An 18,325-nucleotide genomic window follows, 5' to 3' on the forward strand; every position below is an offset into this window, starting at 1 on the left:
AACCAACCTGATCTTCTTTGAGAAGATAACGGATTTTTTAGACAAAGGAAATGCAGTGGATCTAATTTACCTCGATTTCAGTAAGGCATTTGATACGGTTCCACACGGGGAATTATTAGCTAAATTGGAAAAGATGGAGATCGATATGAAAATTGAAAGACTGATAAGGAACTGGTTAAAGGGGAGATTACAACTGATCATACTGAAAGGTGAACTGTCAGGCTGGAGGGAGGTTACTAGTGGAGTTCCTCAGGGATCAGTTTTGGGACCAATCTTATTTAATATTTTTATTACTGACCTTGGCACAAAAAATAGGAGTGTGCTAATAAAGTCTGCAGATGATACAAAGCTGAGAGGTATTGCCAATACAGAGAAGAACCGGGATATCGTACAGGAAGATCTGGATGACCTTGTAAACTGGAGTAATAGTAATAGGATGAAATTTAATAGTGAAAAGTGCAAGGTCATGCATTTAGGGATTAACAACAAGAATTTTTCTTACAAGCTGGGGACTATCAGTTGGAAGTAACAGAGGAGGAGAAGGACCTTGGAGTATTGGTTGATCACAGGATGAGTATGAGCCGCCAATGTGATATGGCCGTGAAAAAAGCTAATGCAGTCTTGGGATGCATCAGGCGAGGTATTTCCAGTAGAGATAAGGAGGTGTTAGTACCGTTATACAAGGCACTGGTGAGGTCTCATCTGGAATACTGTGTGCAGTTCTGGTCTCCCATGTTTAAGAAGGATGAATTCAAACTGGAACAGGTACAGAGAAGGGCTACTAGGATGATCTGAGGAATGGAAAACCTGTCTTATGAAAGGAGACTGAAAGAGTTTGGCTTGTTTAGCCTAACCAAAAGAAGGCTGAGGCGAGATATGATTGCTCTCTATAAATATATCAGAGGAATTAATACCAGGGAGGGAGAGTAATTATTTAAGCTCAGTACCAATGTGGACACAAGAACAAATGGATATAAACTGGCCATCAGGAGTCTTGCCCACATGCTCAGGGTTTAACTGATTGCCATATTTGGGGTCGGGAAGGAATTTTCCTCCAAGGCAGATTGACAGAGGCCCTGTGGGGTTTTCGCCTTCCTTTGTAGCGTGGGGCACGGGTCAGTTGCTGGTGGATTCTCTGCACCTTGAAGTCTTTAAACCACGATTTGAGGACTTCAGTTGCTCTGACATAGGCTAGGTGTTTGATACAGGAGTGAGTAGATGAGATTCTGAGGCCTGCATTGTGCAGGAGATCAGACTAGACAATCATAATGGTCCCTTCTGACCTTAAAGTCTATGATTCTATGATATCCCAAAGTGAGTATTCCTAGCACCTTGGAAGGACAGAACATCTGCAACAAAACGATATTAACTACAAACACTTTAGCATTTTGGCTCATACACTCTGGAGCAAATTCACCCCTCTGTAAAGGGACACCGAAGGCCGTCTAGAGCAGTATAAGTGAAGTGGTTCCCTTGTGCAGAAGTGCCCTGCTGAAAAGTCAAAGTTCAGTGTCTCTCTCAATACCATGTGCACTGTGGAACTGGACTCCACATCAGCTCTGTGTAGATCTGTGAAAGGGACATGGCCACAGGATTTACGCTGATGCAGTAGTCCCGGGTTCCCTATAGGTGTGAGGCCACTATTCTTGTCTGTGGGTGGGGTGGCTGTGAAAGAGCTGGTTCATGCTCTGTTCATTTTTATGTGGTGGAAAGTCTCAAGACAAGGAAATTCATGCACTCATTCCATGCACAAAGCCCACTCATTCTCCTCTCCATGTATGTATATTCTACTCTCGGCACAGGAGATAGTTTTAAAACAAATGTTTTCTCTTTGTCCTGTTAACTTAATACCATTAAAAACCAATTTAAAATGCCTCAAAAGCCTTAGGAGTTCATTACCCCTTCATTCAAAATACAAGAGATCACACAATACAGATCCAGTCTATACAATATTCCCTGAATGTACTACAACAAATTGCATCACATTCTCTTTTTGTTTAAAGCTACATGCTCTCATTTTTGTAGTACTACTATCAGGCTAGCCAGTTAAACAGGTTCTGCAGAGGGCAGAAGGGGCTATGTATGGGGTCAATTTATTTGTGAAAGAATGTAATTTTCTGAGCTGTTCCCCTAATACTTCTGACAGGTGGATCAGAGTTAGCAAATTCTTAATCTGAAAAGTCTTTCCATTGTTTCCATCACCTGCAATGTTCTGGGAAATATGTAGTATAGCTCTATATGGTTTGGGCGCAGGCTATGTGCCAAAGATCTCTCTTCTGCGTATTGTCATAACAGTGGAGGCACTATATTTAGAGTCCCTATATTTAGATGTCCAAGAGCTGGTAGCAAGGTGTTATTAGTAGAGGGCCCTCAACTGTGGAATCCATACCTTCTGTGGGGGTAGCAGAGCAGTAGCCCTTGAAGATATGGTACAATGTATTTTGCTCAGTATTCTGTCTGGGTGAGAGGACTAGTATTTAATTTATTGTTGGGGGAATGAGAAAGAAAAAAAGAAAGAAAGAAAGAAAGGCCTGTTACTTTAAGAATTGTAGAATCTGCTTACACAATTTTCAGTGGGAACTGCAGGTGATTGAGTCACTAGCACCTCTGAAAATAAGCCACATGATTTTCTTTTAAGTTGATGAAATATTGCAATTTTTTATTAATGAAAAATTAACATGGAAAAGCAGTGTATGGAAAATGTTGACGTCAATAAGACTACGTATCTGCTTAAAGTTAAGAATGTACTTAAGTGGCATGGTGAACTGGGGCTAGAGTTCTCACTAATTTGCAGGTCTGAACCCATATTTATGAGATTTTCTTGTTATTCTTATTGAGGCAGAAGCTATTCTCGCTCTACAGTTAAGGTTGAAGTATTCCTCCATAGTACAGGTATTTATTCTTTTTGAATAAAACCACTCCCTTGTTTCAGTATAAATTGTCCCTGGTGCTCTAATCTCAAGATCTAGACACCAAAAACACAAGTTCCCTACAACCCAAAAGTAATAAAAAAATGTATAAAAATCCATCAGGAAGAAGGACAGACTTGCTTCAAATCCACTTACATATTTTCCATAATGCTCTCCATTTCACTTGTGGAGTTCTGCTATACTACTTCCGATATGTCACACAGTCAATAGTAAATTTTGTCCCTTTACTTGCATTTTAGTTATTAATTCTAGCCCCAAAATAGTATATGCCAGGTACCCAGTGGTCCCTGGCATATATAATAATTACTTATATAGTGCTTTCCATCTTGAAAGGATTTGAGAAACAGTTCTCACATCATTTGAAACAGGTTACTGTCAAAATCACCATTTTACAGACAGAGTAACCCAGTGTCAGAATCAAGATTACAACCCAAGATTACAACCCATAGGGCCTTGCTACACTGCACCTATCATAGCATTCCTTCTCAGATCTGAACCTTAGAGTTCAGAAAATGAGATACTAGCATCTGCATCCTCTAAGCTTAATTACCAGCTTAGATTTCATAGCACTGCCACCACCCAAAAATATAGTGTTTTGGGGCACTCTGACCTCCCCAACCTTCCCTGGGGACTCCAAGAACCCAGATCCCTTGGATTCTTAAAAAAAGGAGAAATAAACCATTCCCCCACCTTTCCCCCTCCCAGAATTTCCCTCCCTGGGCTATCCTGAGAGATACTGATCCAACCTCTTAAATCACCATACAGAGCAGCATCTCCCTTCCCTTCCACCAAGAGGCAAACAGATTCAAGGAAAACAAAGAGAGATTCTATCTCTCCCCCTCCCGTCTCCCCCCACCTGTTCTGGTGAGTTATCCCAATCCCCTGGAATAACACAAGGGAAACAAGAGGAAAAAAAATCAATCAGGCTCTCTAAAAAAGAAATCTTTTAATAAAAGAAAGGAAAAAGTAAATAGTTATCTCTGTAACTTCAAGATGTAAATATTACAGGGTCCTATAGCTTACAGACACCAGAAAGAGACTTTCCCCCCAGTACCAATACAATCAAAATATTCCCAGCAACTACACATATAAAAGTTAACCAGCCAGATCCACAATTGCAAATAGAGTAAAACAATTAAAAAACCTAAACTGCCTGTTTTTACTTACTATTAGAAAAGAAACTTAGAGAGCCTGTAGTAATGTCTGGTCTCTCTCAGACCCTCCGAGAGAAGAACCCACAACGGACAAAGAATACACACAAAAGCTTCCCTCCGCCCAAATTTAAAAGTATCTTGTCTTCTGATTGGTCTTCTGGTCAGGTGTCCAGTTCCCTGCTTGTAACCCTTTACAGGTACAAGAGACATTAACCCTTAATCTGTTTATGACAGCACCACAGCTCAGACTATGGAGGTGTGAACTGTAGTGCACACCATAATGCTGTGCTGTAACTCCCCCTTGTGTGGATCCCTAGTTTGCACTAATGTATTATTGTATCACTCCGGTAATTTATACTCAACTACATAGGTTTGCTTCAATAATAAAGCCCCTGTTTGTTTCCCATTTCAAAGTAAGTCCTGGGCATATTAATAACTCAATCATTTACCCCTGAAAATAGAGATAACAGGATGATGATGACATAACTGTAACTACTGCATATTAGCATAGCTGACTTGGTGTAAGATGCCAGGGCATGGGAGGCCTACCTAGTGGTTGCAGCAGGACCTTACCTGGTGGTTGTGGAGGCAGTCCAGAGTAATGGCGAGCATAGACCCAGGAGTCAGGTACCAATCCAAGGATGAAGCCAGAGTCAAGATTGAGGGACCAAGCCAAAAGGTCAGAACCAGAATCAGAATTGGGAACACCAAGCCAAAGGGTAAGCCAAAGTCACAATCAGGAAGCCGAGCCATAGATCAGAGTCTGAGTTTGAAAAGGGCAGGGAGACCAGGACTAGACTGAAGCCAACATGAGTCAAGGCAGAACAAGAGTTGGAGCAAGAAGTGGAAGCCAAGGCAGGGCAGGTACAGCTGTGGGCATGGTATGAGCTGAGCAGCTGCTGTGCTACTGCTGCTGCAAGGATTAAGTAGCAGGCTGCTGGCTCTCCTGCCCCATCAGGAACACACACATCTGGAGAAGGCTCACTGAGCCCAGCTGAGCTTGCTGTGTTGTCTAGCTACCTGGCTGAGAGCTAGCTGGGCTTCTGACACTTGGATCATGCTACAATGCAATATCTAAACTTAGGTCATCTTTACCTGCAAAGTTCTGTTCCTATGTTCTCTAGCTCTTGGCTGGAAAGGTGAGCTCCAGTTTCACGCAGTAACTGAATCACTTCTATGTGCCTTTATGAAAAAAATTGATAATAAGAAAAAGTTATTTTTAACAATTAAATATCCTGGGGAAAAAAACATCTACAGATCAAAACAAGTATTCCATAAACACAGATTTTATACACTAGTTCTCACCATTTTTCAGATTGGTATGTCCCGTTTACCCCTCCCCTCCAAGAAAAAAAGAAAAAAGAAGAAAAAAAAAAGAGACACTGATGAGTATGTTCTCCATTCAAGGAGCCTGAGTTTAAAGAGACGAGAGATCAACAGATAATCTCTAACCTCCTTCACATCAGAGGCCACTAAACCCCACCCAGTTTCCTCTGCACTGATGTAGGGCAAGGAAGAGGCAAAGGCTTATCACATCATTTAACTACCGTGGCACACTGAATTAACAAAAATGCTACATTCTCAATTGCTGAATCCAAAACAAAGAGAAAGGAACATAACTACCTTTCAAATATGAATCTATTTATTTGTCCCCTGACTGTCTCCATTTCTAGCTCCTGTTAATTCAAGCACTGAAATGCAGATAGACAATGAAGGCATTCACAGAGTAACAGTATTTCTGTGTGTATTTTCCACATAAAGGGATAGATTAGGCAGGCATTTTGGTTCTCTCCAAAGTAAGATTTCTGTTGTTTTTAAATGTTAGCAATGAAACCTTGTGGGTTAAAATGAGAGATGCCAAAGTTCCTATGACTTCATGGATGATATAAGCACCCATAAATTTAGATTGTTATTGACCTTTGGGAGAATCTCCCACAAAATACCCCTCTGCAAAGTTTCTTCCCAACTGGATACAGTCTTCTTCATGGCCTACTAATCCCACCCATGGTCATTCTTTGGCTGGCCCTCTCCCATGAGTGCATTCTTCTGCCTGATAGGTATGATAGGATCTACATGACCAGCCCAGCTCCCATTCCTCAGTCACAGAACTCTTGAGGCCACTGCAATGACTCCTTAAAACTTTGTTGTTTGGATTACAATGCTGTGGAACGTACGCAAAATTTGACAATAGAGCATATATTACCCAAAAGGGTAATAATAAAGAGGCACTATATCGAGTTGTGGGAAAATGATCAGCCAAAATATGATAGTTGGAGAACTTGACCTAATGCCCTGTGGGATTTGGACCCAGGTCTCAAGAGAAGAAAATATGTTAATTTATTGTGCTCAGGGCCAGTGCAAGGAAGTTTCGCGCCCTAGGCGAAACTTCCATTTTACACCCCCCACACAGCTAACCCTGTCCGTCCCCCCCCACGGCAGGTAACTCAGCCCCCCACCCAGGGAGCCCCCTTGCAGCAGCTACCCCCCCACCGCGACAGCTAACCCCTTTCCCCCCCACCCCGCCACGGCAGCTAACCCTGCCTGGGGAAACTTCCCTCTTCTCCCTCCCCGCCACGTCAGCTAATTCTGCCTGGGGAAACTCCCCTCACAGAAGCTAACCCTGTCTGGGTAGCCCACCTCAGCTCCGCCTCCTCCACTGAGCACACTGGCGCTGCTCTAATTCTCCTCCCCACCCAGGCTTGCGGCGCTAATTGGAGGAGACTTAGAGCTGGGCCGTGTGCTCAGTGGAGGAGGCAGAGTGGAGGTAAGCTGGGGCGGGGAGCTGTTCCCCTGTGTGCACCCCACCCCCATTACTGCGGGCAGCCCTCCTCGTGCACACCCCTCGCACACCCCCCAGCTCACCTCCACTCCACCTCCTCGCCTGAGGGGACTTTTAGGTGCCTAAATGGTTGCACTGGCCCTGATTGTGCTGCCTAATTCCCAAACTCAAAGGCAGAATTTAACCCAACCAAAAACATAACTGCTCCAAAATGTCTATTTCAAGTATAACCACATCTATTGTGACTTTGTTTCGAGGGGGCTATAGGAACATTTTAAAGTGAAAAGTACAAGGCTGTTCATTAACCAAATCAACAATCTATGGCTGGATTCAATACCTTAGAAACAAACCAGTCACTCAATATTAATTCATCAACAAATACAAAAATAAGTTAAAATGTATGTTCAGTTTATTCCACATTTCTTAGTCTTCTTGAAGACTATAATATCCTCCCATTTTGAAACTGGACTGTAGGTCAAACAGCTTGTGTTCCAAAATCTTCATCTTGACAAAGAGAAGTTACCTTGAAGCTTATCATGATTTGAAGCCCAATTAAAATATAAAATTTTAAATTTGATACAAGATCCGCATTTCCTTATAAGCTATTCTGGTAATAACTTTATGACAAGGTTTTTAAAATTTTGCTTTTTCAAAAATTAAATTCTTTCAGTTGCTCAATGGAATTTTAGCATTTAAATCATGTGGCCAATTTTTTGCCCAGAGTGAAACTTAAATCTTCATTTCTTTGTTTCTCTGCAGCAAAGTAAGCATGATCAGTTACTGCAACTGCACATATTGTAAGTTGGTCTAGTTATCTTAAATATTTCATCAGAAGAGTCCCTTGAGACATGGCTGTCTGTCAGTAAGAGTCTCCTGGAGACAGCAAGTAGGAACTAGTGCTGTATTTATTTTTCTTTACATAATACAACTCATAAGAGTATGATTTAACCACAACGTATCAAGCAGTTTACTACTCATTTGAAAAATAAAACTATAACAGATTATAGCAGAAAAGCTTTTACATTTACTCACAAATTTGTATTTTGTACAGGACTATATTAAAACAGTGTCTGTATCGGCTACCTTGGTAGTGGTCTGTCCTGGAGTACTCGGCATTTCTAACACTCCTAAAAAGACCATTGCTTCATTGTGGCATTTTTTGGCAGCATTAAATAAATATATTGAACAGAGTTGACAGGGATGACAGAAGTGTGTGTGGGCAAGACTTTCTTTTTAAAATATAAACTGAAACCTTAATGGTCTTGAGCCCATTGTTTCCACTGCAACAGCTCCTCGTCTAGAAGATAGAATTTGGAGATCTTTAGAGGTGGTAGGAGGTGCAGCCCTACTGCTCCACAGATGACCTTAAATCCATACACAAATCCTTCCAATCTCAGGGCCCCGATAGAGGGCCGGACCTTCTCCGCTAGTCCCCATGGCTCCTTACTCTAACTGGTAACACAACACAGTTCAGGAACCAGGCTCTCCTTGCATTACAATCATGTCTGAACCACAAAACCATGCTTCTCATTCCATGTGGAGGTATGAAGGTGCAGGTTGGGAATCTGTGCTGACAGGTTTAGAATTAAGTTGTGTGAGTATTTCCCACATACATTTGCCAGCAGAAAGTAGTTCCCCAAAAGCCATAAATGGGCTCCTGCTACTTGTGCTCAAATTTCCCTTCCTCTGACAATTTTTTGGCCATTTGCATGGGTTCTTTTCACCTGTTGTCTCTTCCTCTACAGCTAAAATCAAGAAGAATGATCTAGCCCTCAGTCTTTTGGGATCCCTAAAAACTCGTACATACCATGGTCACCATTAAAAAGTCAATATTCACCATAGGTGGTAATCTGAGTTATCAGAGTTATTTCATTATCCTTAGAAAAGTACCTAAGACACTGATACTGCAAGGACTTCTGAGCAACAGTTTATGTACCGTGAGTGCACAAAACTAAGCCCGTGTGTAAGAGACTCAGGACTTTGGGCTATACTTTCTACCAGCCATTTAAAGAAATGCAGGTATAACGTACGTTTAAACTTGATTAGCTTTATTCTTTTTGATCCTTGCTTCTCTAGCAGCTAAAATGGCTATGACAGGATTGGTTCAGTTTTTCTCATTCAACTTTCACAATGTCGAACCACTACGAATTTCAGACTCTGAAACTGTATAATATCAGACAGATTACAATGTGATTTAAAAGAGCCAGCATGAGGTGTAGATTTTCCCTCTCTCCCAGAAGTACTAAAATAAAGTAACCCTAACCTTGCAGATTTCAAGTATTACAATGCATGTTTACGTGGGAAGTGACTTTACCAACAATAGTCTCCGATGTTCTCACAGCAGTGTGCAACACACACTGTATACAACTTGTTCATTGCAGCCATTTTAGTCCTTAAGTTTAAAGTAGAAGGAAAAGGTTATAATAAATAAAATATATGAAATTTTGATCTGAGACATCTGTTTCATGCTTAGAAAAGTTTACTTTATAAAAGTATTTATTTTACAGTTTTGAAAATTAACACACTATTAAGGCACTGGGAAAATGGCAGTCAAAGGGATGTAGCTAACTTTGATTGGTCCAAACAACGGACCTACATTATCTCCTGGGTGTGAGATATTGTGTGAGGTGCCCTATAATAAAGAGAATGTGTACATACACAGTAATAAAGAGGATGAGTACATGTATTATGGGAGAGAAGATGGACATGCAGCAGATTACTATAGTTTTTAAAAGAACTCCAATTTTAACAGCAATGAAAATATCAAGTTAATTTTTAAAAATTAAGGAGAGCTATAAGAGATTAAACATGAGACCACTGTTGATATAGGCCATTTTGTTTGCCTACAGGTTGACAGTGCTCTGTTAAGATGCTTTTTGGCAGAAACACAAATTGTGACCATTTATACTAATGGTAAGTGAAGAGAGAAATCACCAGTCATTTTTCTGATGTACATGAGTAGCTAAAAAACCCAAATCATTGAGCAGTGACACACACATTAAAACAAAGCTTTTGAGAGTAGACACTGTACAGAATAAATCAGTGATTATATTCCAATTCAACTAAAATATTAATATCCAGAAAACAGAATCAATTGATGCAAAGGTCTGTGAAGTTAAGGCTATTTCTTAGATGGTTTTAAAAAGCACAATTTTATATTTTGCAATTCTGACCATGATATAAAGTACAGAATATTTATTAGTATTAATTTTTAAAACATGCATTCCCCCCCCTTTGTTGCTTAATATAAAATACAAAAGTTTAACACCAATATTGTTTCTCTTCAGCTTCAACAGGCAGTGTTTTTATGAATGCAATTCAAATATATTTTGTAGTAATCACATCTTTTTAGCACATATTTGATTTCATACACCCCCATCTACATCAGAGGTAAAGTAGCTCTCAAGATTTCTAATGTCCAGAACCACTTCAGCTTCAATATAAAGTTTTGTATCTTAGCAGTACAGGCCTGAAGCTATTTTTATAGACAATAAAATGACATATTTATTTAGCTTTTCCTCTCATTCTGATAAGGGCACAAACAAACAAAAACTAAAAATAGTTAGGATTTGTGTTTCTTTTACCACTCCCCATTTCAGAATGGGTGTACAGGTTTAAAGAGGCATAGTAGGAGTCGAATATAGGAGTGGCAATGAAAAGGAATCCAAACAACAAACTCATGTGAAATTCCTCAGGCAGTAGTTGGGTGTGGTAAAATAAATGCAGGTATCTGATTTGCAGGAACATCTAATAGTGATGCAGTGCTTTCTCACACTGGACTAGGGGCACCTCTGTTCAACTGCAAGTTTGTTTGATTTGCTTTTAGCTGGTTCCTGGGGTGGGTGGGTGTGTGTGTATGTGTGTGTACAACTTTTATAAATATTTCTTATATAAAAAAGGCTTGGATAGTTATAAGATAATGACAGTGACAACTATAAAGATGTAAGGGGCACACAATGGTCTAGCAGTAGCACAATGTGCAGCCATCCAGAGTTTTGAGAGTCCTGGGTTAGCAGAAACTGGGATCAGTGCTAAGCCAGCTTCTGAGCTCCTGTGGAGGGGAAAAACCTTACATCCTTTTGCAGCGATTTCTTCAGTTGTTACATAAACAGAGCAGTCAGACTCCACAGGGAGCCAGATCCAGCCCACACAAACAGGTGAACCTGCCAACATTTGAAAGCTATAACAGAGACATTTGGAGAGAAAGACCAGGACATGCACTAGACTTGAGGGATCTTTTGGAGGCACAGAGTGAAAAAGGATAAATATTTTGTTAAGTAAAAAATGGGCACTGTCCCTCAAAAATAGAGACAAATGGCCTAAAGGATAGGGTGAATAAACAGGGAAAGCATAGGTAAGTGAGAAACAGAGTCAATCTGTACCTTCAAGTGGGTGGGAGGACCAATAAGGTTGTAAATCTCCAAACTACAAGTCTTAATTTCAGCTTCAGTGATTGACATCTTTTTATATTCTGATAAATTGTGGCACTATAAACCTACACAATAGGATAAAGACCAGCAGAATGACTGGCCTACAGATCACCACCGCCTAGGAGACCAACTTCAAGGATTGGCTAGATCATCGAGTTCAGTGATCAATGGCTCCATGTCTAGTTGAGAGCTGGTTTCAAGTGGAGTACCCTAAGGGTTGGTCCTGGGGCTGGTTTTGTTCAATATCTTCATTAATGATCTGGAGGATGGCGTGGACTGCACTCTTAGAAAGTTTGCAGATGACATTAAACTGGGAGGAGTGGTAGATACGCTGGAGGGTAGGGATAGGATACAGAGGGACCTAGATAAATTAGAGGATTGGGCCAAAAGAAATCTGATGAGGTTCAACAAGGACAACTGCAGAGTCCTGCACTTATGATGGAAGAATCTCATGCCCTGCTGCAGACTAGGAACCGAATGGCTAGGCATCAGTTCTGCAGAAAAGGAGCTAGCGGTTACAGTGGACGAGAAGCTGGATATGAGTCGACAGTGTGCCCTTGTTGCCAGGAAGGCTAATGGCATTTTGGGTTGTATAAGTAGGGGCATTGCCAGCAGATCGAGGGACATGATCATTCCCCTCTATTCGACATTGGTGAGGCCTCATCTGGAGTACTATGTCCAGTTTGGGGCCCCACAGTACAAGAAGGATGTGGAAAAATTGGAAAGAGTCCAGCAGAGGGCAACAAAAATGATTAGGGGGCTGGAGCACATGACTTATGAGGAGAGGCTGAGGGAACTGGGATTGTTTAGTCTTCAGAAGAGAAGAATGAGGGGGGTTTTGATAGCTGCTTTCAACTACCTGAAAGGGGGTTCCAAAGAGGATGGATCTAGACTGTTCTTAGTGGTACCAGATGACAGAAGAAGGAGTAATGGTCTCAAGTTGCAGAGGGGGAGGTTTAGGTTGGATATTAGGAAAAACTTTTTCACTAGGAGAGTGGTGAAGCACTGGAATGGGTTACCTAAGTAAGTAGTAGGATCTCTTTCTTTAGAGGTTTTTAAGGTCAGGCTTGACAAAGCCCTGGCTGGGATGATTTATTTGGGAATTGGTCCTGCTTTGAGCAGGGGGTTGAACTAGATGACCTCTTGAGGTCCCTTCCAACCCTGATATTCTATGATTCTATGATTATTGGTGTCACTGCCAACACGGAGAGAGAATCACTGAAGGGGATTGCTAGCACATGCCTATTGTGCATGTCTCTGCTGATAAATGTGTGGAGTATGTGGGAGAGAAATCAGAAACATGGTGACCCAGAAAGAGAGAGTGGGTACAAAACCCTTCAGCCTACTGGAGTAGCCTGTTTTATTTTAAAACTCTCCGTTCCTGATGAGGAAGGGAAGGTAAAAAGAGACAGCCCCCTCTCCCGTATTGCTCTAGTTCCTGAACTCTCCCTTCTTCAAAAACAAAATTAACAATAAGTCAAATTTTTCTTTTATAAAGAAATCTCACCACAAATAATGGAGTCTTGGAGTAGGGATAAAAAAACAGAAAAGACGGTTACTCACCTTTGTAACTGTTGTTCTTCGAGATGTGTTGCTCATATCCATTCCAGTTAGGTGTGCGCGCGCCACGTGCACGCTCGTCGGAGACTTTTTACCCTAGCAACACTCGGTGGGCCAGCAGGTCGCCACCTGGAGTGGCGCCAGCATGGCGCCTGATATATACCCCTGCTGGCCCGCCCGCTCCTCAGTTCCTTCTTGCCGGCTACTCCGACAGTGGGGAAGGAGGGCGGGTGTGGAATGGATATGAGCAACACATCTCGAAGAACAACAGTTATAAAGGTGAGTAACCATCTTTTCTTCTTCAAGTGCTTGCTCATATCCATTCCAGTTAGGTGATTCCCAAGCCTTACCTAGGTGGTGGGGTCAGAGTGAGACGTTGCAGACTGCAAAACCGCTGCGCCAAAAGCGGCATCGTCTCTAGCTTGCTGTACCAGCGCATAGTGTGATGCGAAGGTGTGCACAGAAGACCATGTGGCCGCACGGCAGATTTCCTGTATGGGGACATGAGCCAAAAACGCGGGCGAGGAAGCCTGAGCCCTGGTAGAATGAGCGGTCAGGGGTCCCGTTGGCACACTGGCCAAGTCGTAATATGTCCTGATGCAGGACGTGATCCAGGATGCGATACGCTGGGAGGAGATTGCCATGCCTCTCATGTGTTCTGCTACTGCCACAAACAATTGTGGTGAACGGCGGAAGGGTTTTGTTCTCTCAATGTAGAACGCGAGAGCTCTTCGGACGTCCAAGGAGTGGAGCTGTTGCTCTCTTCGGGATGAATGCGGCTTTGGGTAAAAGACTGACAGGAAGACGTCTTGGTTAATATGGAAGGCGGAAACGACCTTACGGAGGAACGCCGGGTGCGGTCGCAGCTGTACCTTGTCCTTATGGAACACCGTGTACGGAGGGTCCACGGTCAGAGCCCAAAGCTCCGAGACTCGCCGGGCCGATGTAATAGCGACTAGGAAGGCCACCTTCCAGGATAGGTACAGCAGTGAGCATGTGGCTAAGGGCTCGAAGGGGGGCGCCATGAGCCTGGTTAGAACCAGGTTCAGGTCCCAAGTAGGGGTAGGCCGTTTGACCTGGGGGTAGAGCTGCTCCAGGCCCTTGATAAATCTTGACACCATTGGGTGAGAAAAGACGGACTTGCCAGCCTCGCCTGGGTGGAAGGTGGATATAGCTGCGAGGTGGACGCATAGGGAGGAGATCGCCAAGCCGTGCTGCTTGAGAGACCACACGTAGTCCAAGATGGTGGGGACTAGTACGACGAGTGGATCGTGGCTGTGCTGACTGCACCAGCAGCAGAAGCGTTTCCATTTCGCTAGGTAGGCTGAACGCGTGGAAGGCATCCTGCTGCCCAACAACACTTGTTGTACTGCATCGGAACAGCGCAACTCGGATTGGCTTAACCAGCCAGGAGCCATGCAGACAGATGGAGGGACTGTAGATCCGGATGGCGCATCCTGCCGAAGTCCTGCGTGATCAGGTCCGGCCAAAGAGGTAGGGCAATCGGATTCGCCAGGGACAGATCGAGCAGCATGGTGTACCAAGGCTGCCGCGGCCACGCCGGAGCGATCAGGATGAGGCAGGCCTTGTCTCTCCGGACCTTGATCAGGACTCGATGGACGAGAGGGAAGGGTGGGAAGGCGTAGCAAAGGCGACCCGTCCACGGTATGAGAAACGCGTCTGACAGGGAGCCCGGGGAGCGACCCTGCAGAGAGCAGAACACCTGGCATTTCCTGTTCGATCTAGAGGCGAACAGGTCTATCTGGGGAAACCCCCACCTCTGGAAAATGACATAGAGGACGTCCGGACGGATGGACCATTCGTGGGACAGGAAGGATCTGCTCAGGTGATCCGCCAGGGTGTTCCGCACTCCCGGGAGAAAGGAGGCCACTAGATGAATAGAGTGGGCTATGCAAAAGTCCCACAGATGTATTGCTTCCTGACACAGCGGGGAGGACCGGGTCCCGCCTTGCTTGTTGATGTAATACATGGCCGTTGTGTTGTCCGTGAATACCGCAACACAACGACCGTGCAAATGGCGTTGGAATGTCTGGCATGCTAGGCGAACGGCCCGTAGCTCCCGCACATTGATGTGAAGAGTCAACTCTCTCTGTGACCACAGGCCCTGTGTACGCAGGGTCCCCAGGTGCGCCCCCCAGCCCAGCGATGATGCGTCCGTTGTCAGGGACGCTGATGGCTGTGGGGCGTGAAACGGTAGGCGCGCACACACTTGGGAGGGCGTTGTCCACCAGCCTAGGGAGCCTAGAACATTCGGTGGAATCATTACGATTGTGTCTATGGCATCCCTGTGTGGTCGATAGACCGACGCGAGCCAGGTCTGCAACGGGCGCATGCGGAGTCTTGCGTGTCTGGTGACGAAGGTGCATGCGGCCATGTGCCCCAGGAGAGCGAGGCACGTTCGAGCAGATGTGGTCGGGAAGGCCTGCAGGCTTGTGACCATGGACACTATGGCTTGGAATCGGTGCCGGGGGAGGCTGGCCGTCGCGAGGTTCGAGTCCAGCACTGCCCCTATGAATTCTATGCTCCGCGTAGGCACCAGAGTGGACTTGTCTGGATTGATGGTCAGGCCTAGGCTCGCAAACAGCTCCGTAATGATGGCGATGTGTCAGGTCACCTGCTCTTCCGAAGTGCCTCGGATGAGCCAGTCGTCGAGGTAAGGGAAGACATGGATACGACGACGTCGCAGGGCAGCAGCGACGACCGCCATACATTTGGTGAATACCCGGGGGGCCGAGGAGAGCCCAAAGGGGAGGACCGTGAACTGGTAGTGGTCCTGATTCACCAGAAAGCGGAGATACCGTCTGTGCGGGGGGAAGATCGCAATGTGGAAGTACGCATCCTTCATGTTGAGAGCGGCGTACCAATCTCCGGAATCCAGGGAAGGAATGATGGTTCCTAATGTTACCATGCGGAACTTGAACTTTTTGATGAATTTGTTCAGGCCTCGCAGGTCCAGGATGTGTCGTAGGCCCCCTTTTGACTTGGGGATTAAGAAGTACTGGGAATAAAACCCCTTGCCCCTTAGCTCCCTTGGCACCTCCTCTATAGCCCCAATGGACAGGAGCTTGTGAACCTCCTGGACGATAAGTTGCTCGTGAGAGGGGTCCCTGAAGAGGGACGAGGAGGGAGGATGGGAGGGGGGTGGAGAAACAAACTGAAGATGGTAACCAAACTGCACCATGCTCAGGACCCAACGATCCGAAGTCAGCTGGGACCATGACGGTAGGAAGTGGCGGAGGCGGTTGAGGAAATGGAGTGGATCCAGAGAGGGGATTGGTACGCTGCTCTCGGGCGCACCTTCAAAAGTTCGCCTTGGGTCCCTGCGGTGGCTTTTCGGACCCGGAAGTGTTACCCCTTTGAGGACCTGACTGTTGTCTGCGATTTGGCCGGCCTCGCCTCCGGTTGAAGTCTTGTCTGGGGCGAGGCGGGGGGTAAGTGCGCTGATGGTAGGGGCGGAACGGCCTTCTCTGAGTCTGGGGCGTGTGCATTCCCAGAGAACGCATGATGACCCGGTTATCCTTTAGGCTCTGTAGCCTGGGATCCATCTTTTCAGAGAAGAGGCCCTGCTGGTCGAATGGCAGGTCCTGGATCGTGTATTGCAGCTCCGGCGGTAGTCCGGAAGACTGCAGCCACAATATACGGCGCATGGTTACGCCCGACGCCAGAGTCCTCACTGCTGAATCTGCAGCATCTAAGGACGCCTGTAGCGAGGTTCTGACGACCCTCCTGCCCTCTTCCAGGAGAGATGAAAATTCCTGTCATGAGTCCAGAGGGAGCAGCTCTGCAAATTTGCCGACAGCCTCCCAGGTGTTGTGGCTGTAACGGCTCAGGAGGGCCTGCTGGTTCGCCACACGGAGCTGAAGGCCTCCAGCAGAATCAATTTTACATCCCAGCAAGTCCATGCGCCTGGCTTCCCTGGATTTTGGAGCAGGAGCCTGTTGGCCGTGGCGTTCCCGGTCATTGACTGACTGTACCACCAAGGAGCAGGGAGCGGGGTGTACGTAGAGGTACTCATACCCCTTGGATGGTACCATATACTTCCTTTCCACGCCGCGGGCAGTGGGTGGAATGGAGGCCGGAGACTGCCAGATGGTGTTCGCCTTTGCCTGGATCCACTTAATGAAGGGGAGAGCTACCCTGGTCGGTGCCTCCGCCGAGACGATGCTTACTACCGGGTCCTCTACTTCCGGGACTTCCTCTACAGGAAGGTTTATGTTTTGGGCCACTCGCCTCAACAGGTCCTGATGTGCCCGGAGATCGATCGGCAGGGGCCCTGATGAAGATGTGCCCGCTACCGCCTCATCCGGGGACGAGGACGAAGACACCCCAGGGAGAAGCGGTTCTTGCACTGAAGCCTCGTCCAGAGGGGCCTCCGTTTCCCGGGAATCCTGCTGCCCCATGGTATCCGTGGGGTCTTCCTCCGTACCTGAGGGGAGGGGCGACTGATTGTGGCCTCTGGTGCACGACGCTCCGATGGGTTGGAGCGAGCTTGTCCCGAAGGTTCGCCCTGGGCTTGGTGGTATGCCCAGGGCGTCCAAAAGGACCATTGAGGTGGACCCTGGTCCGTGCGGGCGTGCACATCTGAACCCCCGTAAGAGGCGCTGTCCATATGGGACGAAGCGGACGAGTGCCTCGAAGGCCAGGGAGGAGCTGCCGATGACTGTGGCAGGCCTCTGCGCATCCCGACGTCGCTGCGCGGTGCCGGTGAACGGTACCGGGAGTCATGGCGGTACCGTGATCTAGACCGGGACCTGCTACTGGCTTGGTGCCGGGAGGTCGACCGGTGCCGTCCACTGCCGTGCCGGATCGGCTGCGGTATGAACGTCGGTGCCGCGATCTAGACCGGTGCCGAGAGTAGTACGACGGCGACCGGGATCTCGAATGGTGCCGCGAGTACGACCGGTGTCGCAGGTAGCGGTCCCGGGACTGCGAGCGGCGTCTAGATCTGGAGCGGCGACGCTGTGAGTGGTCCCTCGATTTAGATCGGGACCACTGCTCGGTAGTGCCTGGCGAATGCGGCCGTACAATGGCGGGCTTGCCCAGCAATTGTATAACCCGCACCGGCAGTGCCGGGGGTTGGGGCAGCTCGGGCTCTGTCAATGCGATGATGTCACGTGCCGCTGAGAAGGTCTCCGGTGTGGAGGGCGCGACGAGCTCGACCCCTGTCCTCACCGGGGAGCTGAATGGCACCGGACTCAACGGTCTCTGAGGGGCCGGAGTAGACGGTGCGGCGATGCTCGGTGCCGCGGCAGATGACGGTGCCGGGCGGTCAGATTTCGAGGCACACTCTGACTGTGGTGCAGTTGCAGGCACCGCAGGAGCCCTGTGCTTTTTGCTCCTCGGGGAGAGGGAGCGGTGCCGGCTAGGGTGCCGGGCTGGTGCCGAGCGGGAAGTTGGAGCCCTCGCCGGCGCCGGGCGGTCCGGAGCGGAGGCGACACTTGGTCCCGGTGC

General features: G+C 46.5%; 1 protein-coding gene across 2 annotated transcripts in view; it reads right to left on the minus strand.

Moving 5' to 3' along the window:
* The window catches only part of ASPG (asparaginase), an 85,840-nt gene that overhangs the window by 9,658 nt on the left and 57,857 nt on the right, over positions 1-18,325 (minus strand). For both annotated transcript variants that reach the window (XM_030562280.1, XM_030562279.1), the window contains one exon: positions 5,180-5,266. In XM_030562280.1, coding sequence (XP_030418140.1) covers positions 5,180-5,266 — 87 coding nt within the window. The remainder of the gene's footprint in view (positions 1-5,179; positions 5,267-18,325) is intronic.

Source organism: Gopherus evgoodei, chromosome 4, assembly GCF_007399415.2.
Source record: "Gopherus evgoodei ecotype Sinaloan lineage chromosome 4, rGopEvg1_v1.p, whole genome shotgun sequence".
Classification (NCBI taxonomy): domain Eukaryota; kingdom Metazoa; phylum Chordata; order Testudines; family Testudinidae; genus Gopherus; species Gopherus evgoodei.